This window comes from Schistocerca nitens, chromosome 1, assembly GCF_023898315.1.
Source record: "Schistocerca nitens isolate TAMUIC-IGC-003100 chromosome 1, iqSchNite1.1, whole genome shotgun sequence".
Classification (NCBI taxonomy): domain Eukaryota; kingdom Metazoa; phylum Arthropoda; class Insecta; order Orthoptera; family Acrididae; genus Schistocerca; species Schistocerca nitens.
This window is the reverse complement of record NC_064614.1, coordinates 1,112,855,312-1,112,879,022: the sequence shown is the minus strand read 5'-3', so window position 1 is coordinate 1,112,879,022 and position 23,711 is coordinate 1,112,855,312. Positions and strand designations below refer to the sequence as shown.

At 40.5% G+C, this 23,711-nt stretch overlaps 1 protein-coding gene across 1 annotated transcript in view; it reads right to left on the bottom strand.

The window, feature by feature from the left end:
- LOC126199114 (calcineurin-binding protein cabin-1-like) overlaps positions 1 to 23,711 on the bottom strand; it is a 249,429-nt gene that overhangs the window by 71,976 nt on the left and 153,742 nt on the right. The window contains exons 20-23 of the mRNA XM_049935872.1: positions 21,209 to 21,354; positions 21,011 to 21,124; positions 13,812 to 13,976; positions 8,841 to 8,939 (exon numbers count right to left, since the gene is read on the bottom strand). Of these exons, the coding sequence (XP_049791829.1) occupies positions 8,841 to 8,939; positions 13,812 to 13,976; positions 21,011 to 21,124; positions 21,209 to 21,354 (524 nt within the window). The remainder of the gene's footprint in view (positions 1 to 8,840; positions 8,940 to 13,811; positions 13,977 to 21,010; positions 21,125 to 21,208; positions 21,355 to 23,711) is intronic.

The following is a 23,711-nucleotide window of genomic DNA, read 5'->3' as shown; positions in this document are numbered from 1 at the left end:
GGGCCGCCCTATCCGGAATCTGAGAGGTGGGGCCAAATAACGATATTAACGGCTTATGGTCAGTGATTAACTGAAACTTCGTGCCGTACAAGAAAGGGTGAAACTTGGTAACAGCGTAGACAATGGCCAAAGCCTCTTTTTCCACCTGGGAGTAATGGGCCTGCGCGGGACTAAGCGTTTTAGACGCAAACGCCAGTGGTTGCTCGGAACCGTCTGCGTTGCGATGGGCCAGGACCGCCCCCACCCCATACTGCGAAGCATCTGTAGCCAGGACCAACGGCTTACGGGGATCAAAAGTAGCCAAACAAGGGGCTGAAGTGAGGAGGCCCTTCAACGAGGTGAACGCTCGCTCGCATGCAGGCGACCAATCAAAAGGAACACCCTTGTGCAGAAGGCAGTACAGGGGGTGGGCTATAGTGGAAGCCCTGGGAATGAACCGGTGGTAATAGGCTATCTTGCCTAAAAAAGCTTGTAACTCTTTCAGCGAAGTGGGCCGAGGAAGGTTGACGATACCTTGGACCAAACTTCCTAGTGGCTGTATGCCATGCCGAGATATGGTGTAGCCCACATACTCAATGGACGGTTGGAAGAAGGTTGACTTATGCAGGTTGCAACGCAAGCCCACAGACCTGAATTTGAGAAAGAGGGTGCGAAGGTTGTGCAAGTGTTCCTTCGTGCTGCGGTCTGTGACAATTATGTCATCCAGGTAATTAATACAATGAGGGATTGTCGACGTGACATGCTCAAGATAACGCTGGAATATCGCCGGGGCACTGGATATTCCAAAAGCCAACCGCTGGTATTGGTAAAGGCCAAACGGGGTGTTGACAACCACCAGCCGTTTGGAGTCCTCATCAAGAGGTATCTGATGATAAGCCTCCGACAGATCGATTTTCGAAAAATATTGGCCACCCGCCACGGCGGAGAACAATTCATCAGCACGAGGCAAAGGATAGGTGTCCACCACCAATTGGGAATTAATGGTGGCCTTGAAATCGCCACAAAGACGTAAGTTTCCTGAGGGCTTCTTGACAATAACGAGGGGCGAAGCCCACTCACTGGAAGAAACGGGAAGAACGACCCCTAGGGCTGTCAGCTGGTCTAGCTCTTCCTTTACCTGAGGGCGGAGAGCCAAGGGGATCTGTCTCGCGCGTAGAAAACGCGGGCGAGCCGACGCCTTCAACGTTAAGTGAGCTTCAAAATCGGAAACACGCCCCAGGCCCTCCTCAAAAATATCTGGAAAGTCTGAGATCAAAGATTCCAATGAGTGATAGGGAACGTCTTCGGAGACCAACTGTATGGTGTCAGCAATAGAAAAACCGAAAGCCTGAAAGGCATCCAGGCCAAAAAGGTTAGCGGAGCTCGCATCACTGACAACAATAAAAGTAATAGGCCGAGTGACTGATTTGTAAGTCACGTCGGTAGTGAATTGACCCAGTAGGGGAATGAACTGTTTACCATAACCGCGTAGACGCCGGTAAACTGGCACCAACGGGGGCGATCCAAGGTCGGAATAAGTTTGTGCATTCAACAACGAAACTGCCGCCCCCGTATCTACTTGCAGTTGTAACCGGCGCGACCGAACCGACACCTCGATAAAGAGTTTGTGGGCCGATGCGTCGGGAGCCTGGTCCGATGAAACTTCCTGAATGTCAATGTCCATGTCCTCTGTACTTGCTTCCTTCGATGCCTTTGAGGCTGAGCGGCAAGCTTTAGCAATGTGACCTTTTTTATTACATTTGCGACAAACGGCCCAACGCTGGGGGCACTCTGACCGATCGTGATGTATATAGCACGACGCACAGGACGGCAACAGGGGCCGGCGGCCGGAATTCTGTTTACGCGCCGTGCGGGAGCGGCCGTAACGGCCGGATTGTACCGCTCGCACGTCGTCCACCCCGGACACAGTGGACGCGGCCGCGCCACCCTGAACCTCCGCGACGTCACACCACGCTTCCAGCTGGTGACCTGCCGTGTGAGAGACTTCATACGATTGAGCAATGGACAGAACTTCCTCGAGGGAAGGGTCTTCTAACTGCAGGGCCCGTTGCCGGACCTCCCTATCAGGGGCCGAACGAACAATGACGTCGCGTACCATAACGTGGGCATACGACTCTCGCGACTGCTCCGTGACAAAATGACACTTGCGACTAAGACCGTGCAGGGTAGCGGCCCACGCCCGGTAAGACTGATGGGGCTGTTTCTTGCATTGATAGAACTCGACCCTAGCCGCCACAACATGCGTGCGGCGGCGATAATATGAAGACAGCAATGAACACAATGCGTCAAAAGACAAGGACGAGGGTTCCTGCAACGGCGCTAGCTGCCGCAAAACTTGATACAGCGAGGGAGATATCCAAGACAAGAAGAGAGCACGACATACCTCCGCCTCGGCAACATGAAACGCCTGGAAATGCTGCCGAAGGCGATGTTCATATGCGTCCCAATCCTCCGCCGTCTCGTCATACGGGGGAAAGGGAGGAGGGAACTGCGCCGGAGCAGACGGCGTGGAGAGCAACGCCGGAAGCACTTGTTTCATGGTGGCCATGAGTTCCGTCTGCTGCGCAACCAAAACTCGCACCAAATCCTCCATGCCGTGGAGAAACTGCGAAACCGGAACAACGACGCAACACGCGAAAGAACGACCCTACTCGTCGCCAATTGTGTAGTAACACTGTTCACGTTTACGTCGCACTTCACTTAGCGTAGACCGGGACTGTGTCCTAGGCATGTCCGATGTTGACTGACTGGGCACGGCCCGTGCTGCTGGAGTTGTTGTTGTTGTTCTTGTTGTTACGCCAGCAGAGGTCGCGTCCGAATTCTCGCGTGCCCTCTGGTGGACGGGACTCTACTTGCGGCAACTACCGCCCGTGATGCGCCGTGCCAATGTGTGCCTCCCGCGATCTTTCTGGTGGCTACTACAGAAGGCCATTTACCACTGGCACAACAAACAGTGAGTTCAGGTGCGGAGTGAGCTTTCTGTGTGTTGGAGTTTGACAAAAACAAGTGTGTTACAGCTGTTCAGTGGATGTTTAGAACCAAGTATGGTAAGAAGCCACCAACAAGGAAGGCCATTTACCTCTGGCACAACAAATTCATTACAACAGGTTGCTTGTGTCCGGCAAAGAGAAGCGGACATCCAAGTGTGAGTGAAGTGAATGTGGAGCACGTACAAGAGACATTCATAAGGAGTGCAAAGAAATCGGTGCATCGTGCATCCCATGAACTCAAAATGGCTCCAATGACAGCATGGAAAGTTGTGCAACAGAAGCTGTCTATGAAACCATTCAAATTGGACCTAGTGCAGAAGCTCATTGATGACAACAAAGACAAGCCTTCTGAGTTTTGTTCGCAGTTGCAAAAATTGAATGAGGATGGGGATGGCATTGTTGATCACTTAATTTTTGGCGACGAAGCCACTTTTCACACCAATGGGAAAGTGAGCAGGCATAATTGTCGAATCTGGGGTTCAAAGCATCCCTACAAATGCATTGAATCTGAGCGTGATTCCTCAAAGGTAAATATTTTTTGTGCCTTGTCATGTCGAAAACTGTATGGACCATTCTTCTTCACCAAGAACACTGTCACTGGATATTCCTACTTCGATGTTTTGCAGCAATGGGCAGCAATGGCTGATGCCTCAAATGCAATCAGACTCTCCATTCATCTATCAGCAGGATGGGGCTCCACCCCATTTTCATCGTGAAGTTCGTGGGTAGCTGAACGTGGAGCTGCTGCATCGATGGATCGGCTGTACTACAGAAGGGGACAGCTGCTTAATGAAATGGCCTCCCCTATCACCAGATCTCACTCCATGTGACTTATTTCTGTGGGGAAACATTAAAGATCTGGTGTATGTACCGCCTCTACCATGTGATGTAGCAGAGCTCAGGGAGAGAATACGGGAAGCAACTGCCACAGTCGACGATGCCATGCTGGGATGGGTATGGCAAGAATTCGATTACTGAATTGACGTCTCCGAGTCACACATGGTTTGCATATTGACAGTTTGTAAAAAAAAAAACTTTCAGAGTTTCTCTTCAAAATGCCATATGTATGACATCTGTACAATGTTTAGTTCTTATGCAATAAATAATTGAAAATGTTCCCAGACTTTATGTACACCCTGTATGAAGCAACTACTGAAATACCATTTCATAATATACAGTGATTTCAATGTCAGTTGCATAAAAACAATCTGTGTGGGAATCTCTTCTATTTTTATAAATGCACAAAACACATGCCTCTACTGCCTGCACCGCAAATGGGAAGCAAGGCTTGTCCCTTCCATATCTTTCCTCTCCCTGCAAGACATCTTTATGTGGAGGTGAAATTCACTTCCTTAGCCTCCCAGCTGTCCCCAATACAGGTGATAGAGGACTCACAGTAGCAATTAAAATGTATTAATCTTATCATATTCAGTAACCAGGTTACTGCAAATAAAAAGTCTGTAAGAGAAGATGATGTACAGTGAAGCCACAGTCAAAGGAAAAATCCATAAAAGGTAAAATTCATAAAAAGCTAAATGCCAGACAATACAAGAAATTTTGATGTAAGCAAAACACTATGGTAGTTGAAAACGTAGGATTCCTATGCATTTGTTGGCTCCTTGTTTGTTTACAAATCAATGAAAGCACAAAACAGTATTGTAGGGCCTTATAAATCTCATAGTTTTGATCGAATCACATTTCTCTCATTTTTCTCTTTTCACACATAGTACTAGTTTGACTTCCTATACTCAAAAGGTGAGAGACACGGAAATCATGTTGATCACTTACTTTGTAATGCATTCACACATTGAACTCTTTGGGATCAAAGTCATTGGGTACAGAAAAAAGGCAGTGCATAAACCACATGTATCACCATAGCAGCTTACCGTTAATATGTCTACATTGTATACCTGGGGTTAGCAGCTCTTAAGACTGACACGCATCAAATCATGATTCAATGCTGAGGAATCACAAGGTACTTCATAACTGTATATAAGTCTCTGACAGAAAGACACACTGTCTCCCTCTTACAACAAAATTACTACAGGACAAATTTTTCATTGAACTCAACAGTGTTTGCCCTTATGACACACATCTCTTGTGCAGCATCACTGCAAGAGGCATCAATAACAGCTTCATGATAATATGAGGCTTTGCAAAAGACACCAACTTGTCAGAAGATGACTAGGTGTGACACTGTATCCATTCACACTAGAGCACTCTTGAAAATGCCTTTGATCACATACTGTAAGTATGGAACAATGTGTCACTGGATGCAGTGATTTCCCAATGTTTCTCTACACTGCATTTCCCTAAAAGCATTCTACATTTCTTTTCATGTATCCTGCCTCTACATCTTACTACTGATTTTATCGAAGTAGCCTGTATTTGCTACAGTATGGTGAACAGGCCAACTTATGATAAAGGTGCTTCCAATGATAGTTCTCAGAAACTTATCTATTTCAAGAAAAAACACATTACAGCATTGGAAAGTCCTTAGCATTTCTTGATGTTCTGTAATAACACCACAACACAGTAATATACTTTCCACAAAGGTCTCAACTAATGACCTTACAACAGACAACTCGTGATTATATTCATCCACTTACTGACTGGCAAACTTGAAAATGATCTCAGTATTTACTTTGCTCTCCATTAATTGAGTTCTGTTCATTTTTGCATTTTTGACTACAGTGTGCCACTTTGTATATCCGGAAATTTACCTTGCAGATTGATTTTTTTAAAAGTAATTTTTTTAGGGAACATATTTACATGAACTACAATCCAAACAATTGCAGTACGGATGTTATTATTGAAGACACTAGTGTGTTAACACAAGTGAGGTAAAATGTTCAATGGAAGATAAAGTTTGCATCCAAATATTTTCCCTTGCTAATAATTCATTTACAGGTGAAGTTTAAAGACAGGAAGCTCAAAACCAAAGAAGAAAGTGCAAGAACAAAATGGACACCAAAGGATTGGTCGTCTATTTTGGATAATGAATCAATGCAGGAACAAATTAAGTAAGCCATTGTATGTAAAAATGAATTGAAGCATAGAATTAGAATATTTTAGAAAAGAATGCAATCGTATTCTGCAAAGCTTACAAAACAAAATTTAACTGTGTTGAAGCAGAATACGAAAACAGAACAAAAAAATAAACATGGTTCTCATATATAATGATAAGAGGTAATACATTAAAAACAAAAAGAAAAAGAAAGCATGAGAATGTCTAAAAATGCTTCAGGAATTGGGAAACATCAAAGAAAATAAATCAAATATTGAAGAGAAAGGGAAGTCGGAGGAGAAACCAATTACATGGAGCAATCAGGGAAAAAAACAGTAGTGATTAAGAAACAGAGCAACGTAGTATGCATTATATTCAATCAACAGCATTTGAGATCAAATAACTGAAATTATCCCTTTCAGATGCATGGACACAACAAAAGTAAAATGAGTAAATAGTTACATCAGCTAAGAAGGAAAGATATACTTCTAAAGAATAGAAGCTTTCGAAATGTGGTGCTACAGAAGAAAGCTGAAGATAAGATGGGTGATCACATAACTAATGAGGAGATATTGAATAGAATTGGAGAGAAGAGAAATTTGTGGCACAACTTAACTAGAAGAAGGGATCAGTTGGTGGGGCATATTCTGAGGCATCAAGGGATCACCAATTTAGTATTGGAGGGCAGCGTGGAGGGTAAAAATCTTAGAGGGAGACCAAGAGTTGAATACACTAAACAGAGTCAGGATGATGTAGGTTGCAGTAGGTACTGCGAGACAAAGAATTGTGGTGTCACCGCTAGACACCACACTTGCTAGGTGGTAACTTAAATCGGCCGCGGTCCTGTAGTACATGTCGGACCCGCGTGTCGCCACTGTGTAATCGCAATCCTAGTGCCACCACATGGCAGGTCACAATACACGGACTAGACCTCGCCCCAGTTGTACGGACGACATAGCTTGCGACCAGACGTACGAAGCTTTCCTCTCATTTGCCGAGAGACAGATAGAATAGCCTTCAGCTTAGTCCATAGCTACTACCTAGCAAGGCGCCATTTGTATCAGTGCTAATAGCGTACTAATATTCAAGAGAGATGTATTCCAACAAGAGAATAAAGATAAGTATATTATTCCAGCAACGTACTTTTCTTCTTATTCATTAATTAAGTCTCATGTTCCAGTACTTCACGCCCGTCTGCGTTAGTTTAGCGTGCACCTAGCTACCTCATTGTGTCCATGCTGTAAACAAGACACAACATTATTTGGCGACGAGGATGGGATTCTTCGTCCACAGGTATTTGCAAGTACGCATCTGCTAGGTCCAATTTGGAAAAATATTTTCCCGGGCACAGTTTGTCAAAAAGATCTTCCGGGCGGGGCAAAGGAAAAGTAGCAGTCACAAGTTGGGGATTCACAGTGGCCTTGAAGTCCACACAAAGTCTCAATTTTCCGGAAGGTTTTGGCAAAATTACTAAGGGTGAGGCCCAGAGAGAAGCCTGCACACGTTCAAGTACACCTTGGGATTCTAAATCGTGCAATGTTCTTGCGACCTCAGCACGCAATGCGTGGGGAACATTGCGCGCTCTGAAAAATTTCGGTTGCGCGTTGTCTTTCAGTTCCAACAGTGCTGCATAGTTCTTAGCGCAACCAAGGCCCGGTGCAAAAATGTCTGCAAATTCTTCACAAAGACTAGAAACACTGGCGGAAGGCTTATCTCACGACCGTTCGCCGATTTGCGGGGGAGGAATGTGGTGTCACCGCTAGACACCACACTTGCTAGGTGGTAACTTAAATCGGCCGCGGTCCTGTAGTACATGTCGGACCCGCGTGTCGCCACTGTGTAATCGCAATCCTAGCGCCACCACATGGCAGGTCACAATACACGGACTAGACCTCGCCCCAGTTGTACGGACGACATAGCTTGCGACCAGACGTACGAAGCTTTCCTCTCATTTGCCGAGAGACAGATAGAATAGCCTTCAGCTTAGTCCATAGCTACTACCTAGCAAGGCGCCATTTGTATCAGTGCTAATAGCATACTAATATTCAAGAGAGATGTATTCCAACAAGAGAATAAAGATAAGTATATTATTCCAGCAACGTACTTTTCTTCTTATTCATTAATAAGTCTCATGTTCCAGTACTTCACGCCCGTCTGCGTTAGTTTAGCGTGCACCTAGCTACCTCATTGTGTCCATGCTGTAAACAAGACACAACAAGAAGCTTGCACAGGATAGAGTAGCATGGAGAGCTGCATCAAACCAGTCTCAGGACTGAACACAACAACAACAACTTCTAAAGCAAGAAAATAATGAAAATGTAGTTCCACAATTGAATGAATCTGAAATTTCGCTGTGAAATGGCATATGAATTTAGAGAACTGATTTAATTAGAAACATCTCACAACTGATAAGGGGCTGAGAAAATAGGTTACTCTTACTAGGCGACAGCACCCACAGTACTGAAACCAGTTTAAATGATAATCTATAGCTACACTGACTAGTGATTGTGTGAGACAACATATAACACATTCAAAACAGAAAGAAGACGAGCTAAAAATAAAGTAAAGAAGCAATGCTTGTCCATGAACGCTCAATAGCTACTACAACATGCAAACTGCCACACATTTACAATTTTACAGAAAGTGAAGACAAGGAAAGAAAGGTGGAAGTGGGAGGGGAGGAAGGGGCCGTAATTCTTTTAAACTTACACTGCTAAGAACTGACTTAGGATGAATGACTTCTCCCTCTTTTCTGTTACTGTTATATCTTGAAATACCACACCAACACAGTACCACAAAGAAATCTGGATTAAATTTTGCAAAGATAATCTGCATTTACATACCTTTATAGCAGAGTTAAAGCAAGTGTCAGCAACATCAAGCATTCTCTCCTTCTGTTCTTCAAGCATTGTAAATTTTTCCATACTAAGACTATCAGTCTCCTGAAAAAGTGAAAATGAACATAATAATGGTTTTTCCGGATGAAGACATAGCTTTCTCTTACACTTAGGTAATTGCATGATTTTGCATAGATAGAAAAACTTTCTTTCTTTATAAAATATGACAAATTGTTTATAAATAGCACCTCTTCTGTGTACATGTTTTTCACACCATCTTGCAACCATTAAAAAGCAAAGTAACTATTAATTTTTATTTAACATACTTGTCACCAGATCATCCATTCAAATCAATAACTTTAACAGAGCCTTTTCATCAGAGATATCTGTTACCTTGGTCAATTTTTAAACTGTAAGGATAGGTATTTCTGCTTGTTGTATGGCGTGGAAATACAGTAAATGAAACAAGTCAAGCATTCAGAAATCAATATTCATATGTATAATGAGCATGGGGAGTATCACTGAGATATTAAGTGAGTAAGACAATACCATAATAAGTATTGGTCTAGCAACTGAAGGGGGTTAACTGAATCGATACAAATTGAAAATAGCACTGATAGCTTTTCGGTTGCTGCCAACCTAGACTGTCTTCATTAGTAGACAGCACTGATTTTAGCATAATGTCTGCTTTTATATACGAAAGCAGACATAACGTGTAGTTAATGATACACAAAAGAAAATTCAGCAGGGCAAAGACACTAATAGAATGATGACAACAATATAAATGTACACTGGATTGTATGCTATTCTAATATTAGTAGCAACCAAAAGTAAGTTTCAGTCTAATGTCATACACAGTCTTGAGACTCCTATCAGCCATTGGGCTGGGCATCTTCTGGAAGTGCGCTATTAGTGCAGCTATGTTCTATTCTCAAACTGATTTGGCGTTTTAATGTTTCGATTAACTTCCTGATCTTGCACTTCACCCCACGCTGCTTGGAAAGTATGCTAGTGTCGCTGAATTTTATTTTCTTATCACAGTCTTTCTGGTGTTTTGGCGACTCATGATTTGTTGTGCTTCTTAACTCAGGATTGCCACAAGTTTCCCCAAGTGAAATTCCCTGATATTTCCCTGATTTCCAGACAAGTTATAGCATTTTCCCCTGACAGATTTTGAGATCACAAGGGTAAGTTAAGACCTAAGTCGACAATCCATCTTTGCAGCTACAGTACAAGAAACAATAGTGCAAACAAGGAAATATCTAAAAAAAAAAAAAAAAAAAACTTGCAAGCTGATGGCGTTTCCTGATGTGAGAAAAAATCTTAAGTACTAAGAGCAACATCTTTTGTAATGAACCATTTTTATGTGGAAAAAATTAGGCAAATGGTATATGTCAAACATCAAACAATGGAAAATACAGAATGGAATGTAACAATGTTATGAGAAGGAAAGTTGCTACTGACCACATAGCGGACATGCTGAGTCGCAGATAGGCACAACAAAAAGGCAGCACAAATAAGACTCTCGGCCTGTAAGGCCTTCATCAACACACACACACACACACACACACACACACACACACACACACACACAACTGCAGTCTCTGGCAACTGAAACCACATTGCAAGCAGCAGCACCAGTGCATCATGGGAGAGGCAACTGGGTCGCGGGTCAGGAAGGGATCACCCCGGCCCAGCCTCCTCCTTACCTCCACCCAGTGCCACTCCAATCATGCACTGGTGCTGCTGCTCACAGTGTGGTTTCATTTAACTAAGACTGCATTTGTGTGTGTGAGCTGCATTTGCATGAGAGTGTGTGTACATGTGTCTGTCGTCTATTTTTGATGAAGGCCTTATGTGCCAAAAGCTTTGTTTGTGACAGGCTTTTTGTTGTACTTATCTGCAACTCAGCATCTCCGCCAAATGATATACGTGTTTTATTAAGACCACTTATGTTATTTTATTCCAATAAAACAAAACAGGTTTGGTGATAAAAACAGACATTTCCTTGGAGTCGCACAACGGATTTAAAATACCTTTACTGATTTCAGAAATAACCTCAGAAAAAAGTAGGCCTCTTGAAATAAGTGTATCAGGTGGGGAAGAATTGTGTAAACCAACGCTGTATGTTGGTTCTACTATGTTCGCTATTGTCAGTGATTACCCACTGTGTTATATCTATTATTTTACAGGTGTTGTGTGATTGTTCTTTCAAGAAATATATGAGTACAAAGCATCAAACTACCAGTGACAGATGCAATTTTCTTCTTCTTATTGTCCATACTTTCTAACAGATAAACTACTTTTGAAGATGCCAAAATCTACTAGAACAAATAAAATGTCCGTAAAATGCCACACTGTACAACATACTTGTGATGAGACAGTCACAATTCTTGAAATCCATTGTCTATGGTCTCTGGCCTGCTGAGGAGCACTGCTGTCCTGGGTCCATGTATAAACAATGAAAATCTGTTGCATTCCACCACACACAAACAGACCCAGTCTGTGGGCAAATTGGTGAGACTAGATCTGACAGAATGGTCTGCACTTTAGGGAGAACCGAATAGCTTCAGATTGGCAGGCCTGATCCATTATAGATATCTGCAGAAACAGCCTTCAGTTTTGGCCCGTGATGGAAGTCTACTCATGTGGCAGCTATTCAAGAGCAACAGACAGTATGTTGATGAAATGAGAACACTTTTTTTTTTTATCAATCCATGCAACAGATAACTTGTTCAAATGCTCTGAGAATCGATAATAATGAGGGTAGGTAGCAACTCACAGTAAAGGTGATTGCTGAGCTGCAGACAGGCATGTGGAAAAGACAGAGTGGTAGGGAGGGAAGAGGCAGTAGGAATGAGGGAGTAGGGAAGTTGCACATGTACTCAGCTGCACCCAGCCAGCAACGATGCATGACACCTCAGTAAACAAACCACTTCATCTACTGAGACAAAAATGAGATTTTTCCAGTGTTTTTTCAAATTGTCCTGGTGTTTCCCTGATTTTCCTGATGTGCTTGAAATTCCCTGATATTCGCTATTGCAGTTTCAGCGTTCATGCCAGCTCCACAATTTTTACCATTTTTACTTGAGTATGTTGTTATATTCGTAGTCAGCCATTGTTTTGGTGGGCAGTGCATCCAATAACTTCTTGTAAAATGGATCCACAGTTTGTAGAAATTGTTGATATGATATCATATTCTGCTTATGGTTGTCACGGGGTTTATTCTTGTTACTGCAATTTTGGAATGCCAAAAATACACAAATACACCATCCTTTACAGACAATAGTATATGGGATCAACTTGCCTGCATACACTTAGCAAAAGATTTAACCTGGAAATGATCAACTTTAGTTAACAAAATGGATTCTTACATGAAGAACTCGATAGACTTTATAAGAGGACACACTTTATAAGGGAGAGACCATTTTACCTCGGAGAAGATTACTTCACGACACTCCCAGAAGAGGGGTCATGACAAAATGCCAGTGGATCCCACACAGCACCGTACAGTAGTAGGCCAGATTGTATGTTTTATTCATCCAGTGACCATTATTTTACAACATGATATGGCTCTACAACAGTAAAACATTTCTATTAACTGACTCTGGCCACAGAAGCCTAGGCACACAGTTACGTAAATGATTTCTACAATTTGATGACAAAGTTTAGTTTTGGTTGGCAGGAAAATGAGGATCCAGTGTCCTGTCAACAATAAGGTTATAAAAAAATGGTAGATTTTGAGGCACTCAATATGGAGAAAAATCCAGAGGAGATTATAAAGGCCAACAATAACGTACCATCAACAACTATTACAACATTCCTTCTCATTTGTGACTTGCTTTTCATCAATTATTGTAGTAGTGTTATGCAGTGTCTCAAATTTAACTCATCATTCCTAAGATGCAACAATTCACTATTTCAAAGTTCTGTATACATCACAAACACCTAACTCTGGAAAGTGAAGCACATTCAGCAAGAAGCAATCTCATGTACAACTGCTAACATAACAGCAAAAATCACACTCATCACACAATATTGTCAACAGGTAAATTACTGGAATTAAATTTTCACTCTGCAGTGGAGTATGCTGATGAGAAACTTCCTGGCAGATTAAAACTGTGTGCCAGATCAAGACTTGAACATGGACCTTTGGCTTGTGGGGGCAAGTGCTCTACCAACTTAGCTACCCAAGCATGACTTACAGCCCATCTTCACAGCTTTACTTCCACCAGTACCTGATCTCCTACCTTCCAAACTTAACAGAAGCTCTCCTGCGAACCTTGCAGAACTAGCATTCTTGGAAGAGATGATACTGTGGAGGCATGGCTTAGCCACAGCCTGGAGGATGTTTCCAAAATGAAATTTTCACTCTGCAGTGGAGTGTGCACTGATGTGAAACTTTCTGGCAGATCAAAGCTGTGCACTTGACCGAGACTCGAACTCGAGACCTTTGCCTTTTGTGGGCAAGTAATCTACCAGCCGAGCCACCCAAGCACTACTCACGACCCATCCTCACAGCTTTATTTCCACCAGTACCTTTTTCCTATTCCAAACTTCACAGAAGCAATCCTGCAAACAAGAGAGGTCTTGCCCACAAAAAGTATAGGTCTTAATTTCGAGTCTCGGCCCGGCACACAGTTTTAATCTACCAGGAAGTTTCAGGTAATTTACTTCTGATGATTTAATCACACTGCTTTCATCAGTGCATGAGAGTTTGCAATACATAACAGTACCAGAAATTGTGAAACACTAAGTTTATTTTCATGGAGGGTGACCACTAAAAATGTAAATCATTGCAATTCATTCTATTTCAAATCAGGCAGCAGACATACAATAATCTGCCTCAAATTTACAATCTTTGGGAACAGAAACTTAATGTACTACATTATCCTTATGATCTCCATTCACATAGTTGCAAACTTATACATAATGTGTGAACAGTATCATGGAGAAAGTAATGTAACAATAAAATACCTGTTTTAGAAGGCGTGAACAAAATGAATGCACCATGTACACAAAGTTACCCTTCTCAATCCACAGCAATGAATGGCTGGTATCAATTTCCAAGGAACGCTTGAAGCAACGATACGCAGCTTCTGATTGCCTTAGAAATTCTGATTCACTTTTCAGGTGTTCACACTAGAAAAGAAATCATCATCAGTATTTTCATGTAGTTTTGTATGTACGTGAACAAATATAACAAATTAAAAATTATTGTTCTGAAATAACACAACAGAGAATTTGATTTTGTATCATGATCAATCAATAAATTATTAACTGTTTGACAACACAAAAACTGAATAGTTAATAATGGCACAGTTTGTGGGTATACACAGATATCAAGCAACATTTAATTTGTCAGCACCATATGTCAAATCCACTGACAACTGCAAAGCTTGCTGCAGGACATGTTATTGTGTATTTATGCAAACAAACTTTTTTTATTATGTAGGGGTAAATTTCATCACAGCTAAATGTGTAACTTTTTTCAATAAATGTTTGTAGCCACTTATGTCAGTCCTTTTTTTCTAATCATTTTGCCATTAAAACTGCCCTCCAATCAATAGATTACAGTTTACATCAACTTGACAATTTGTCTACAGACGTCACTTTATGTAGAAAAAATTATGCAATAAGACAAACACGAGTTCTTTCTATTTCATGTATACCACAGGTTATAGATACTGCATTTTACACGCTAGAGATGCCATGTAGAAATTACATTGTTCATGCAGAAATTTCAACTTTATTTTTGTGATGTGAGAGTGGAGTCAGCCCAAAAAACAAACTGCTGATGAAATGATGCACAGCATCAATAAAAAAATATTGCTGCAAGGGGGGACAAAATTATTTTAAATGTAACTTTTGTGCCAAATTTATAGAGTGGCCTTGAATTGATCTGTTATAAAATACATCCAAAGAATGTTGACTAAAAGTGTGCTGCCGTAAGATGTCGCCAGCACACCAGTCAGCAAAGATGAAGCATGAAGATTGATAGTTTGCAGTTTGCGTTGGATCAAGCACTTATTGCCAAGAGAATCCAGAGAAACATGGACAAAGTTGGTTGGTTGGTTTAAGGGGGGGCAGGGGGGGGGGGGGCAAACTGCATGGTCATCAGTCCACATGGACAAGCAACATGCTGCCAATGCCCTCTCGACAGCAAGTATTAAGGCTGCCGCCTGCTGACCGGACTGTTTCACTAACTCATACTCCAGTTTGGCATCTGTCAGTATATTCTCACTGACTCACTGAGGCTACGAAAGTGCACAGTGACCAGATTAGTGACTAAGGTTTCTAATAACAAGATCACCGATACTGCCTGCAAGAGGACTTTTACAGATGACCTTGTATCATAACACATGGACTCTGTTAAAGTTAAGTATACAGTTCAAGTAAATAAAGAACTGTATTAATCCACGTGTGCATTTGTGTTGGATAAAGAGGATACCAGCCACCATTAGCAACATCCTCTCCTTTCTTTATGGTACAAGACTCTACAGTGACAATGAGGACACTACAGTGGTAACAAGGATAATTCAATGGTGATCGAACTTAATCAACTCAGTTGAAGATTTTGCTTGCTTCTCTTGTGTTTTACCTTACAGAGTTGATTGTGTTTCTCTCTGTTAATCTGTTGTTGTGTTCTTGCATGTATTCCAAGAGGAGAGCCGCAGAACTAATCAAATTTCTCTTTTCACTGGCTTTGCTTGCTTTTTGCTTTAAGTATTTCTGTAAACCACAAATTCCCCGCCCCCTTCACCCCCTGCACCCGCACTTCAGCTGCAGGCAGCCAATGTGATGGATCTAGCGCAAGTTTCTCAGTTTCAGAACCAACAGATCGCTGCCTTGTTAATGATGGTATCACAACTACTGGCTGCACAAGCTGTGGCGGCCACACAAGCCCAACAGGCCAACCAGCCAGTCAGCGCAACAAGTGCCACCAACCAGCACACCAACATGCCGGCAATTTAATGCAACAGAAGAGGAATGGCTGGAATACCTGACTCAGTTCTAAACACATTGTCAAGTTCATCATGTTCAAGGTACTGTAAGTTAAAACACTACTTTCAACTGCGGGGTCTCCAGTGTTCAGGTTAATACAAAAACTATTCACAATTGCGTCTCCTGACAAACTCAGCTATGACCAAGTAATTGCTGCACTAACCAAGCACTATGACCAGCAAGTCCAAGTATCTGCAACTAGATATCAGTTCTTTTGCTTGCAGAAAAAGCCAGAACAGACGTATCACCAGTGCTACACAGAATTAACTGGCATGACTAGGAAGTGTAAATTTAAGTGTAGTTGTGGCAATGTTTACAGTGATCTCGTGATACGCGATGCAATAACATTCAATGCTCCGGATAGTACAATACAGGAACAGATCTTAAAGTACTCTGAACCGTCTCTTCCACAAGTATTGCAAATCTTCGAGCAATATGATTCGAGTGCCATTGCAGATGATAAGTTTTACCAGGCCTCGATTTGTTGGATCGAGTCACCCCTTGCTCGCGACTGCCCCACGGAGCCACAACAACAAGTCTGTACACAGCCACGACCACATGTTAATAGGCCTGTGAATTTAGTGAAGTTTTGCCCTACATGTTTTGCTCACCATAAAAGACAGGACTGCCCATCACATAATGCAACGTGTTACATGTGTGGAAATCAAAAGGCCATGTCCAAGCAGTTTGTTTGCAACAGCACAAAAACATCAATTTGGCCCACTCCTTGACACAACAGGCTCATGTACATGCAGTGAACTTTGTGTTTTCCAAACCTATAACAGTTTCTGTCAACAGTACGATTAAGGTTGTACCTCCTTTTTGTCCTAGTGCTATGCAATGATATTCTAACAAACTGTTTGTCTCGTTACGAATTGCTGGCCATCTTGTGAACTTTCAGTTGGACACAGGCGCATCAGTCACTTTGCTTAATTGTGCCATGTAAAATCTAGCAAGCACCTTACAGCTTAGAATGGACAGGCAATTCCAGTGCTTGGACAGTGAAGTTTGCCTGCCACTTACATATCTCACACTAGTGCAGTGAATTTTACTGTGTTCAAATCAAGAGATAGTGAGAGCATACTCGGTTTAGATGACTATGATATGTTTGGACTTAGCATCCAAGACAATGTACTTTCAGTGACTGCTTTTAATCCATAAGACAGTGTGTTTAAAGAATTTCCTGAACTATTTTCAGAAGCAATGCGAAAAGCAAATAACTTTGTAGCACATGCAACACTGGAAGTCAATGCAAAAACTTTTATAATGGGCAAGTCCTCTCATTTTGTTGCCTAAGCCTTCTGGTCGCATATGCATTTGTGTTGACTTCAAGCCTAGAGTCAACACTCACACAGTAGTTGATACTTATCCATTATCTCTATCCATTACCTGAGGAACTCATGGGCAGGCTTGGTGCAGGGCATTACTTTTCTAAGATAGATTTCTGAGATGCCTACTTGCGAATTCCATTGGATGAAGCTGTTCAAACATTTGCTTTTGCCCTTGGGCAATGCTTCTGCACCCGCCATTTTCCAACGTTTACTTGGAACAGCTGACTGCAAAAGCGCCATTTCGCTCAAACTTCTTAGACAATATTGTCACCTCAAGTTGTACACCAGAGGAAGACATTGTCAATTTGCATACTCTTTTTCAAGTGTTGTCAGAAGCATGACTCAAGTGTCATCTTGAAAAGTGTGAAATTTTTCAAACTGAACTACAATACTTGGGTCACATTCGATTTGCTTATCGATGTCTGTACGCCTTCGCCACAGGCGGCGCACGTGTAAGCGTATGTCTCTGCCGCCGACCAGCATCTATGACCCGCATGCACAGTACCACCACGGTGGAGCATATAAGGCCACGTTTGGCACTTTCTCATCAGTCTTGTGACTCGCTCTGAAGATGGCCGGACGATACGCGGTCGAAATATGAGTAGAGGAAATTTTATTTGCGCGGCTGCATGCCCGAAATTTAGTGGATTATTCATTACGCCGCGAGAAGTTGAAAATGCACAGATCTATTATAATTAACAATTATAATTAACAATCACCTACATCAAATCATAAGGTGAAAAGTATCTCTGTCAGAAATGCTTAAGTTCTTATTTTCGTATAAATAACAAAGCTAAAAATCAAATACATGTGTTAGCCAAGTGCAATATTAGATTTAAAAGAACCACAAGATCTATCACTAGTGTGCTTCCAGGTGTTCTGCTGAGTTGCTGTTTCCATTTTATGCACTGTATTTTGATGACGAGCCCAGTCATCTTCCATAGGTGCTGTGAGTTTTGCTGCTATGTGTACTCATTGCCTGGAGTCCAAGCACACTGGCTGGTGTCCTGGCAGTTGGTAGACATAACAGTACAACTCACTGCACCTGATCAAGATGACTGAGTTAGTTGTCTAAATATAGCGCATAAAATGGAAACAACAATTTGACAAAACACACTATTAATCAATTGCGCTGAGGAAACTTGAGGGATCAAACCAATAGATTTATAAAAAAGAAATGGAAAGTAGAAGGAGTGAAAGGCTAAGCAATAAAGATGTCTTTTGAAAAAAGAATCAATAAAATAGCTAATGGTACTGTTGTGCCAAGACAGTGGAACAATATCAAGATGAGAATAACTGAAGCAAAAAATGAGGCTTTAGGAGAAAGGAAACTGGAATCCAGAAAACCTTGGATGACAGAAGAAATATTAAACCTAATTCAGGAGAGGAATACGCTCAGGAAGAAAAACAGTGCACATGACTATATAAAAATTAAAAGTCACACCACACCCAAACGTAGAGAAGAAAAAAGAAAAATAGACCAAAAGCATTGCTGAAGTTACCGAAGAAAATCGGAAAAAGATAAAACAGGACTACAAATTTATAAGAACATAACATACCTCTAGTACAAACCTAGAATGAAATCTGTAGTAGTTAAAAATAAAGAGTGTATGTCACTCACAGACAGTGGTGAGAGATGTGTTTGTTGGGACAGAAAACATGAAAGAAGTGTGCTATGATATGGAATTCCAGAATGAAAATAATCTAATTGAAGACATCAATGAGTGTGAAAGAGAAACATAAGATCCTCCTATCATGAGACACGAATCTGAACATGCCCTTCGGAGACTCAAAGAATGCAAGCAATCGGTGTTGTTCACATTCCTATAGAATCGCCGAAGAACATGAGAGACCAGTTACTCAAGAGTAATAAATGATGGCTATGTAAGAGGAATCATGCCAGAAGACTCGACACAATGCAGAACAATTACCATAACTAAAACACGAAAGGCAGCTGACTGCACCAATTACAGAATAATATCAATGTTATCTAAGGACTGGAAAATATTCATTACTATAGTTAAGAGCAATAAAAGGAAAAGCAGATAAGTATACTGGAAAAGGCAAATTTGGATTTAGAGAAGGCATATGAATCAGAGATGCAATTTTGACATTGTGCATGCTTCTGGTGTGAAGGTGGGTATGAAAAGAAGAACTTATCTCACTTTGTTGACTCAGAAAAAGATTTTGACAATGTTAACTGGGAATTACTCTTTAGAACTATGAAAAGAAAAATAGGACTAGAAAAGGGTTAGACAAGGAAGCTCCATATCTCCATATTTGTTAAATGTGTTCATTGAGGAAACTATTCAGGTAATGAAGGTGAAGACAAAGGGAATAAAAGCCAATACAAAAAGGATACACTGTATCAGATCTGCTGACGTCACAAGTTCTTAAATATAAGCAAATGAGTTTTATCTTATAAGCTTTGGTGTATCCATACCTCAAATATGGATTTGAAGTATGGGGGTGTGCTGCTCCCAAGCATGTAAAGAAAGGCAGTAAGGATCATCTGCAAGCTCAGTTATAAAGAGTCTTACAAAGGGGTTTCCAATTTTAAGAATCTACTAACACTGCCATCAGCATATGTTTATAAAACTGTACAACTAATTTTAAAGTAAAAGCAGTACAATAGTCTAAATAGGGACGTCCACATTTACAATACTAGGAGACTATGATTGTCATCTGGAAAGACATAACACAAAAAGTGCAGACAACAGCCCCTATTACATGAAGATCAAATTTTACAACATGTGAAAAATTTAAAAAGCTCAATTCGAAACCACTTTGAGAAGGCCTTGAAGGAGTTTCTTACCAATAAATGCATTTCATAGTATTAAGGAATTTCTTTCCACGGATTAGAATACCTTCATTTGTACAAATGCTTTTATATGTACCAATAATCTAGCTTTAATTTTTTATCTTTATTGTTTGTAATTTTTCCCACAAATTTATGAGAGAAAGTGTAAAATATGTCCACAATCCAAAACAAATCCTTGCATTTGTCTATGGAGAATAAATAAATACGTAAATAGTTGCTGACTCAGAAAAAGAATGCTGCAAGTCCTATCAGACATTTATAAACTCTGAAAATTGAAGGCTAACAAATGAAAAATAAAAATACTGGTAGCATGGAAAGTCAAGGGAGAAATTGAAACTAAAATACAAATTGACGATTTCAGAATTTATCAGGTGAAACAAGTCTGTTATCCTGGTTGTACAGTCACAAAGCACAAGAGAAGCTGATGGAAGTGAAGAGAAGGATTGCATCAGTAAAACAGGCATTTATGACTAAGAAAAACATTTAAGTCAGTAAACATATGAATACAAATTGTAGAAAATTCCTTTGCAAAATCATTTGTAAGGAGTACACTGCTCAATGGAAGTGAAAGTTGGACTCCATGTAAATTGGAAAGAAACTGACTTGAAGCCACTGAAATGTGGATATTGCGGGAAATGACAAGAGAAAATTATTAAAGAAAATTGAACAGAGAAAAATAAAATTTACTAGACATGTCATCAGATGGAACACATTCATCATTAACATTCCTGAAGGGAAAGTGCTAGGAAAGAAAAGAACAGGACAGTATAGGGTGAAGTATTTGGAAAATATTGAGAAGGTATGAGATATGACAATTACATGGAACTGAAATGAAAAGCCAGTGACAGAAGAGAGAGATGGCACTAACAAGTCATTAGTTTTCAGAATGCAGAAAAGAGAGGTTGCATTGAGAAGTTGTTAGTCTTTAGAATGAGTATGTATGTAGTACAAACATGAATAATATGAGTAATCTAACATGGTTTGTCAAACAACAGGTTACCAAAATAAAAAGTACATACAGAATTCAGTCTTGTTTCCAGCTGACTGCCACGAGCCAGTGCCATTCCTGCCCAAGAATCCAGACGAATTGGGTTAACACAGACATCTAGCAGGTAGTGACGAATTGCTTTAGGCTAAAATTAAAAACAAAGTTAGAGCACACAGTGATCATGAATATATTTATAAGAGGAAGTTATAGCAAATAGTAAATTACAAACCCAATCATTGTTTTTGAAATAATAATCCCCAAGAAGATAATATATGCTTGCTATCTTCGGAGAAAGTCGTACGTAAGTACTTGGTGGGCATGGTATTTCCTTCAGATGCCCCTCAATATACTGGCTCATTCGATCCACCAAGAGAACTGAAGAGAACATTCAAGCCACAACAATAATTTCATTATAAGAGCATATTACACAAAATATTTTACACCTATAATATAATCTGAAAACAGCAAGATACAGAGTTCAATTTATAAGATAACAATCAAGTGACTGCCAGACTGCACAAATCAGCACTATTACAAACTATAAGCACTCCACAGATATTTCTTTCAACTACGGTATTAAAAAGTTTATTGTATAAGCCACTGCAGCAAAGTAATTTTAGGCAGCATAACTGATAATTATATATACAACAATTTTAAGTCATTAACCAAAAGCAAGTTTCATAAGTTTGTACGAAGTTACTACACAGATCAATGTAAAGGCTTGTTTATAAGATCCACGATTTGAATAAGGATATTTTATATGCTAATTAAATTGCATATAAAAAATAGCAAAATGGAGTACCACATTACTTTCTCAGAATGCTACTTGTTAACACATTCAGGTATACGGCAAGTAACAAGAAAAAAATTAACTGAAATAATATATTTAACTTTACAAATGTAGCATGTAATGCGATACACCATTCAGCCTGATTCACTTCTAATCTTCACACCTCAGTGATCACTGCTGAATATCAAAAGCATGTAAAAACACGATTCTTCCTGCCCAAATATACATTTAAATTATTAATCGAGTTATGGTAGTATTTAATGTGTGAATAATTGTCTTCTTACATGTCTGTGATACCTATGAGTCCACATTTTGAGTACTGTGGCAGAGCAATGGCTGCTCTAAGGTTGCTGGCCTCATCCTTATATTGCTACGATACAGCTTTGGCTCGCTGGAGCTCAACACATTACCATATAAGGTATTGTTTTTGTTTCAGATCTGTAGCATGTGCTTCCTTAACCTTGTTATGGTCAAGTTCCACACTATAGTGAGCTTCCAACCCTCTGCATTGTAATGTTGTTACATTTTTGATCTCTCTCTCTCTCTCTCTCTCTCTCTCTCTCTCTCTCTCTCTCTCTCTCTCTCGCTTTCCCAGAAACGATTAACTCTCAGAGCAGATATGAGGTGGAAACATTGCTTTGTACAGCAATGAACTGAATGCCTTTTACATGACAGCCACTTTCACATCTGTATAAGGAGGAGGCCAGCAACCACATTGTATATGGGGTGTTACTGTAGTCATTGTGTGAATAGTATAGTATTTTAACTGACTCTCCATTTTGGAACCACATTGATCGTTATTAACTTCAAAACAAAGACATTATAGGAAATGTGTACTCCTTGTCATTCTCTATTGCTGGAGGCTATGAGCAGTGTCATATCCTGGAGCGATGTTGATTACTGTACACACAGCTTTTCTGCATTTTTTCTCCGCTCTCAATCTTCCCTCGATACATTTTGTAATTTCACTATTTTACAAACACATTGTTTTACACTATTAGTGTTCATTGAGAAGTTTTACATAATTATACATTCTAGAATTTTGACATGACCTCTCTTTTTAAACTCATGACACCCCATCACATCCTCCCTGCTTCCTTTTCCCTCCTCCAGTCAGTATCACTCCATTTCCCTCCTCCTTTCCACTCCCCACCTCCAACGTCTATCTATTTAAAAGATTAACTGCAGTTGCAAAAACACAAAAAAATTGCTGATGCAATTAATTAGGTAAATTCTAAATTTGTGTACAATTATTTTCTTTTCTACTATTGTAAAATATTATGTGGTAAATATTCAGTTTTATTTTATTTTAGATCTGAAGATGATCCAGAGTGATCAAAACATGTATCGAATCAAAAAATTGTGCAATTGAGACAGAACAATAAATGAGAATTATCTTAAATATATACAGATTATCTAGTTCTGACTATTCGACAACATCAAGATGGAGTACTCATAAGCAGGACTTTCATAAACTTCTCTTATTTGAGAGATAAGTACTATGGAAGATCATTCATCTGGTGTTGGACGCAAAGGACAGTGAATGGAGGATCAGACAACCATGAGTTAGATGAACTGTACTGAGATGCCAATGTAACAGGAATCATAAGATGCAAGCAACTACAGTGGGCTGGTCATGTAGGTCAGAAGGAAGACAACAAGTGGCCAAGGAAGCTCCTGGATTTCTTACCCACAGGCAGGAGGCCACCAGAAAGACCAAGGAAAAGTTGGAAGGATGGCCTCCATGAAGACCTGCAACAGTCAGTGACAGGGCAGCGATGGACAGAAGACAATGGAGAAGGAAACTTGTAGCAGCATACAGTCCACTGAGCCTGATCACATAAAAGTGAAAGTAACTAAGTATTGCTATCATAGTAAAAAATCTACTTTCACATCTACAAATCTTGAATGTCACATGTTTTTTCCAAGAGTTGTGTTTGGG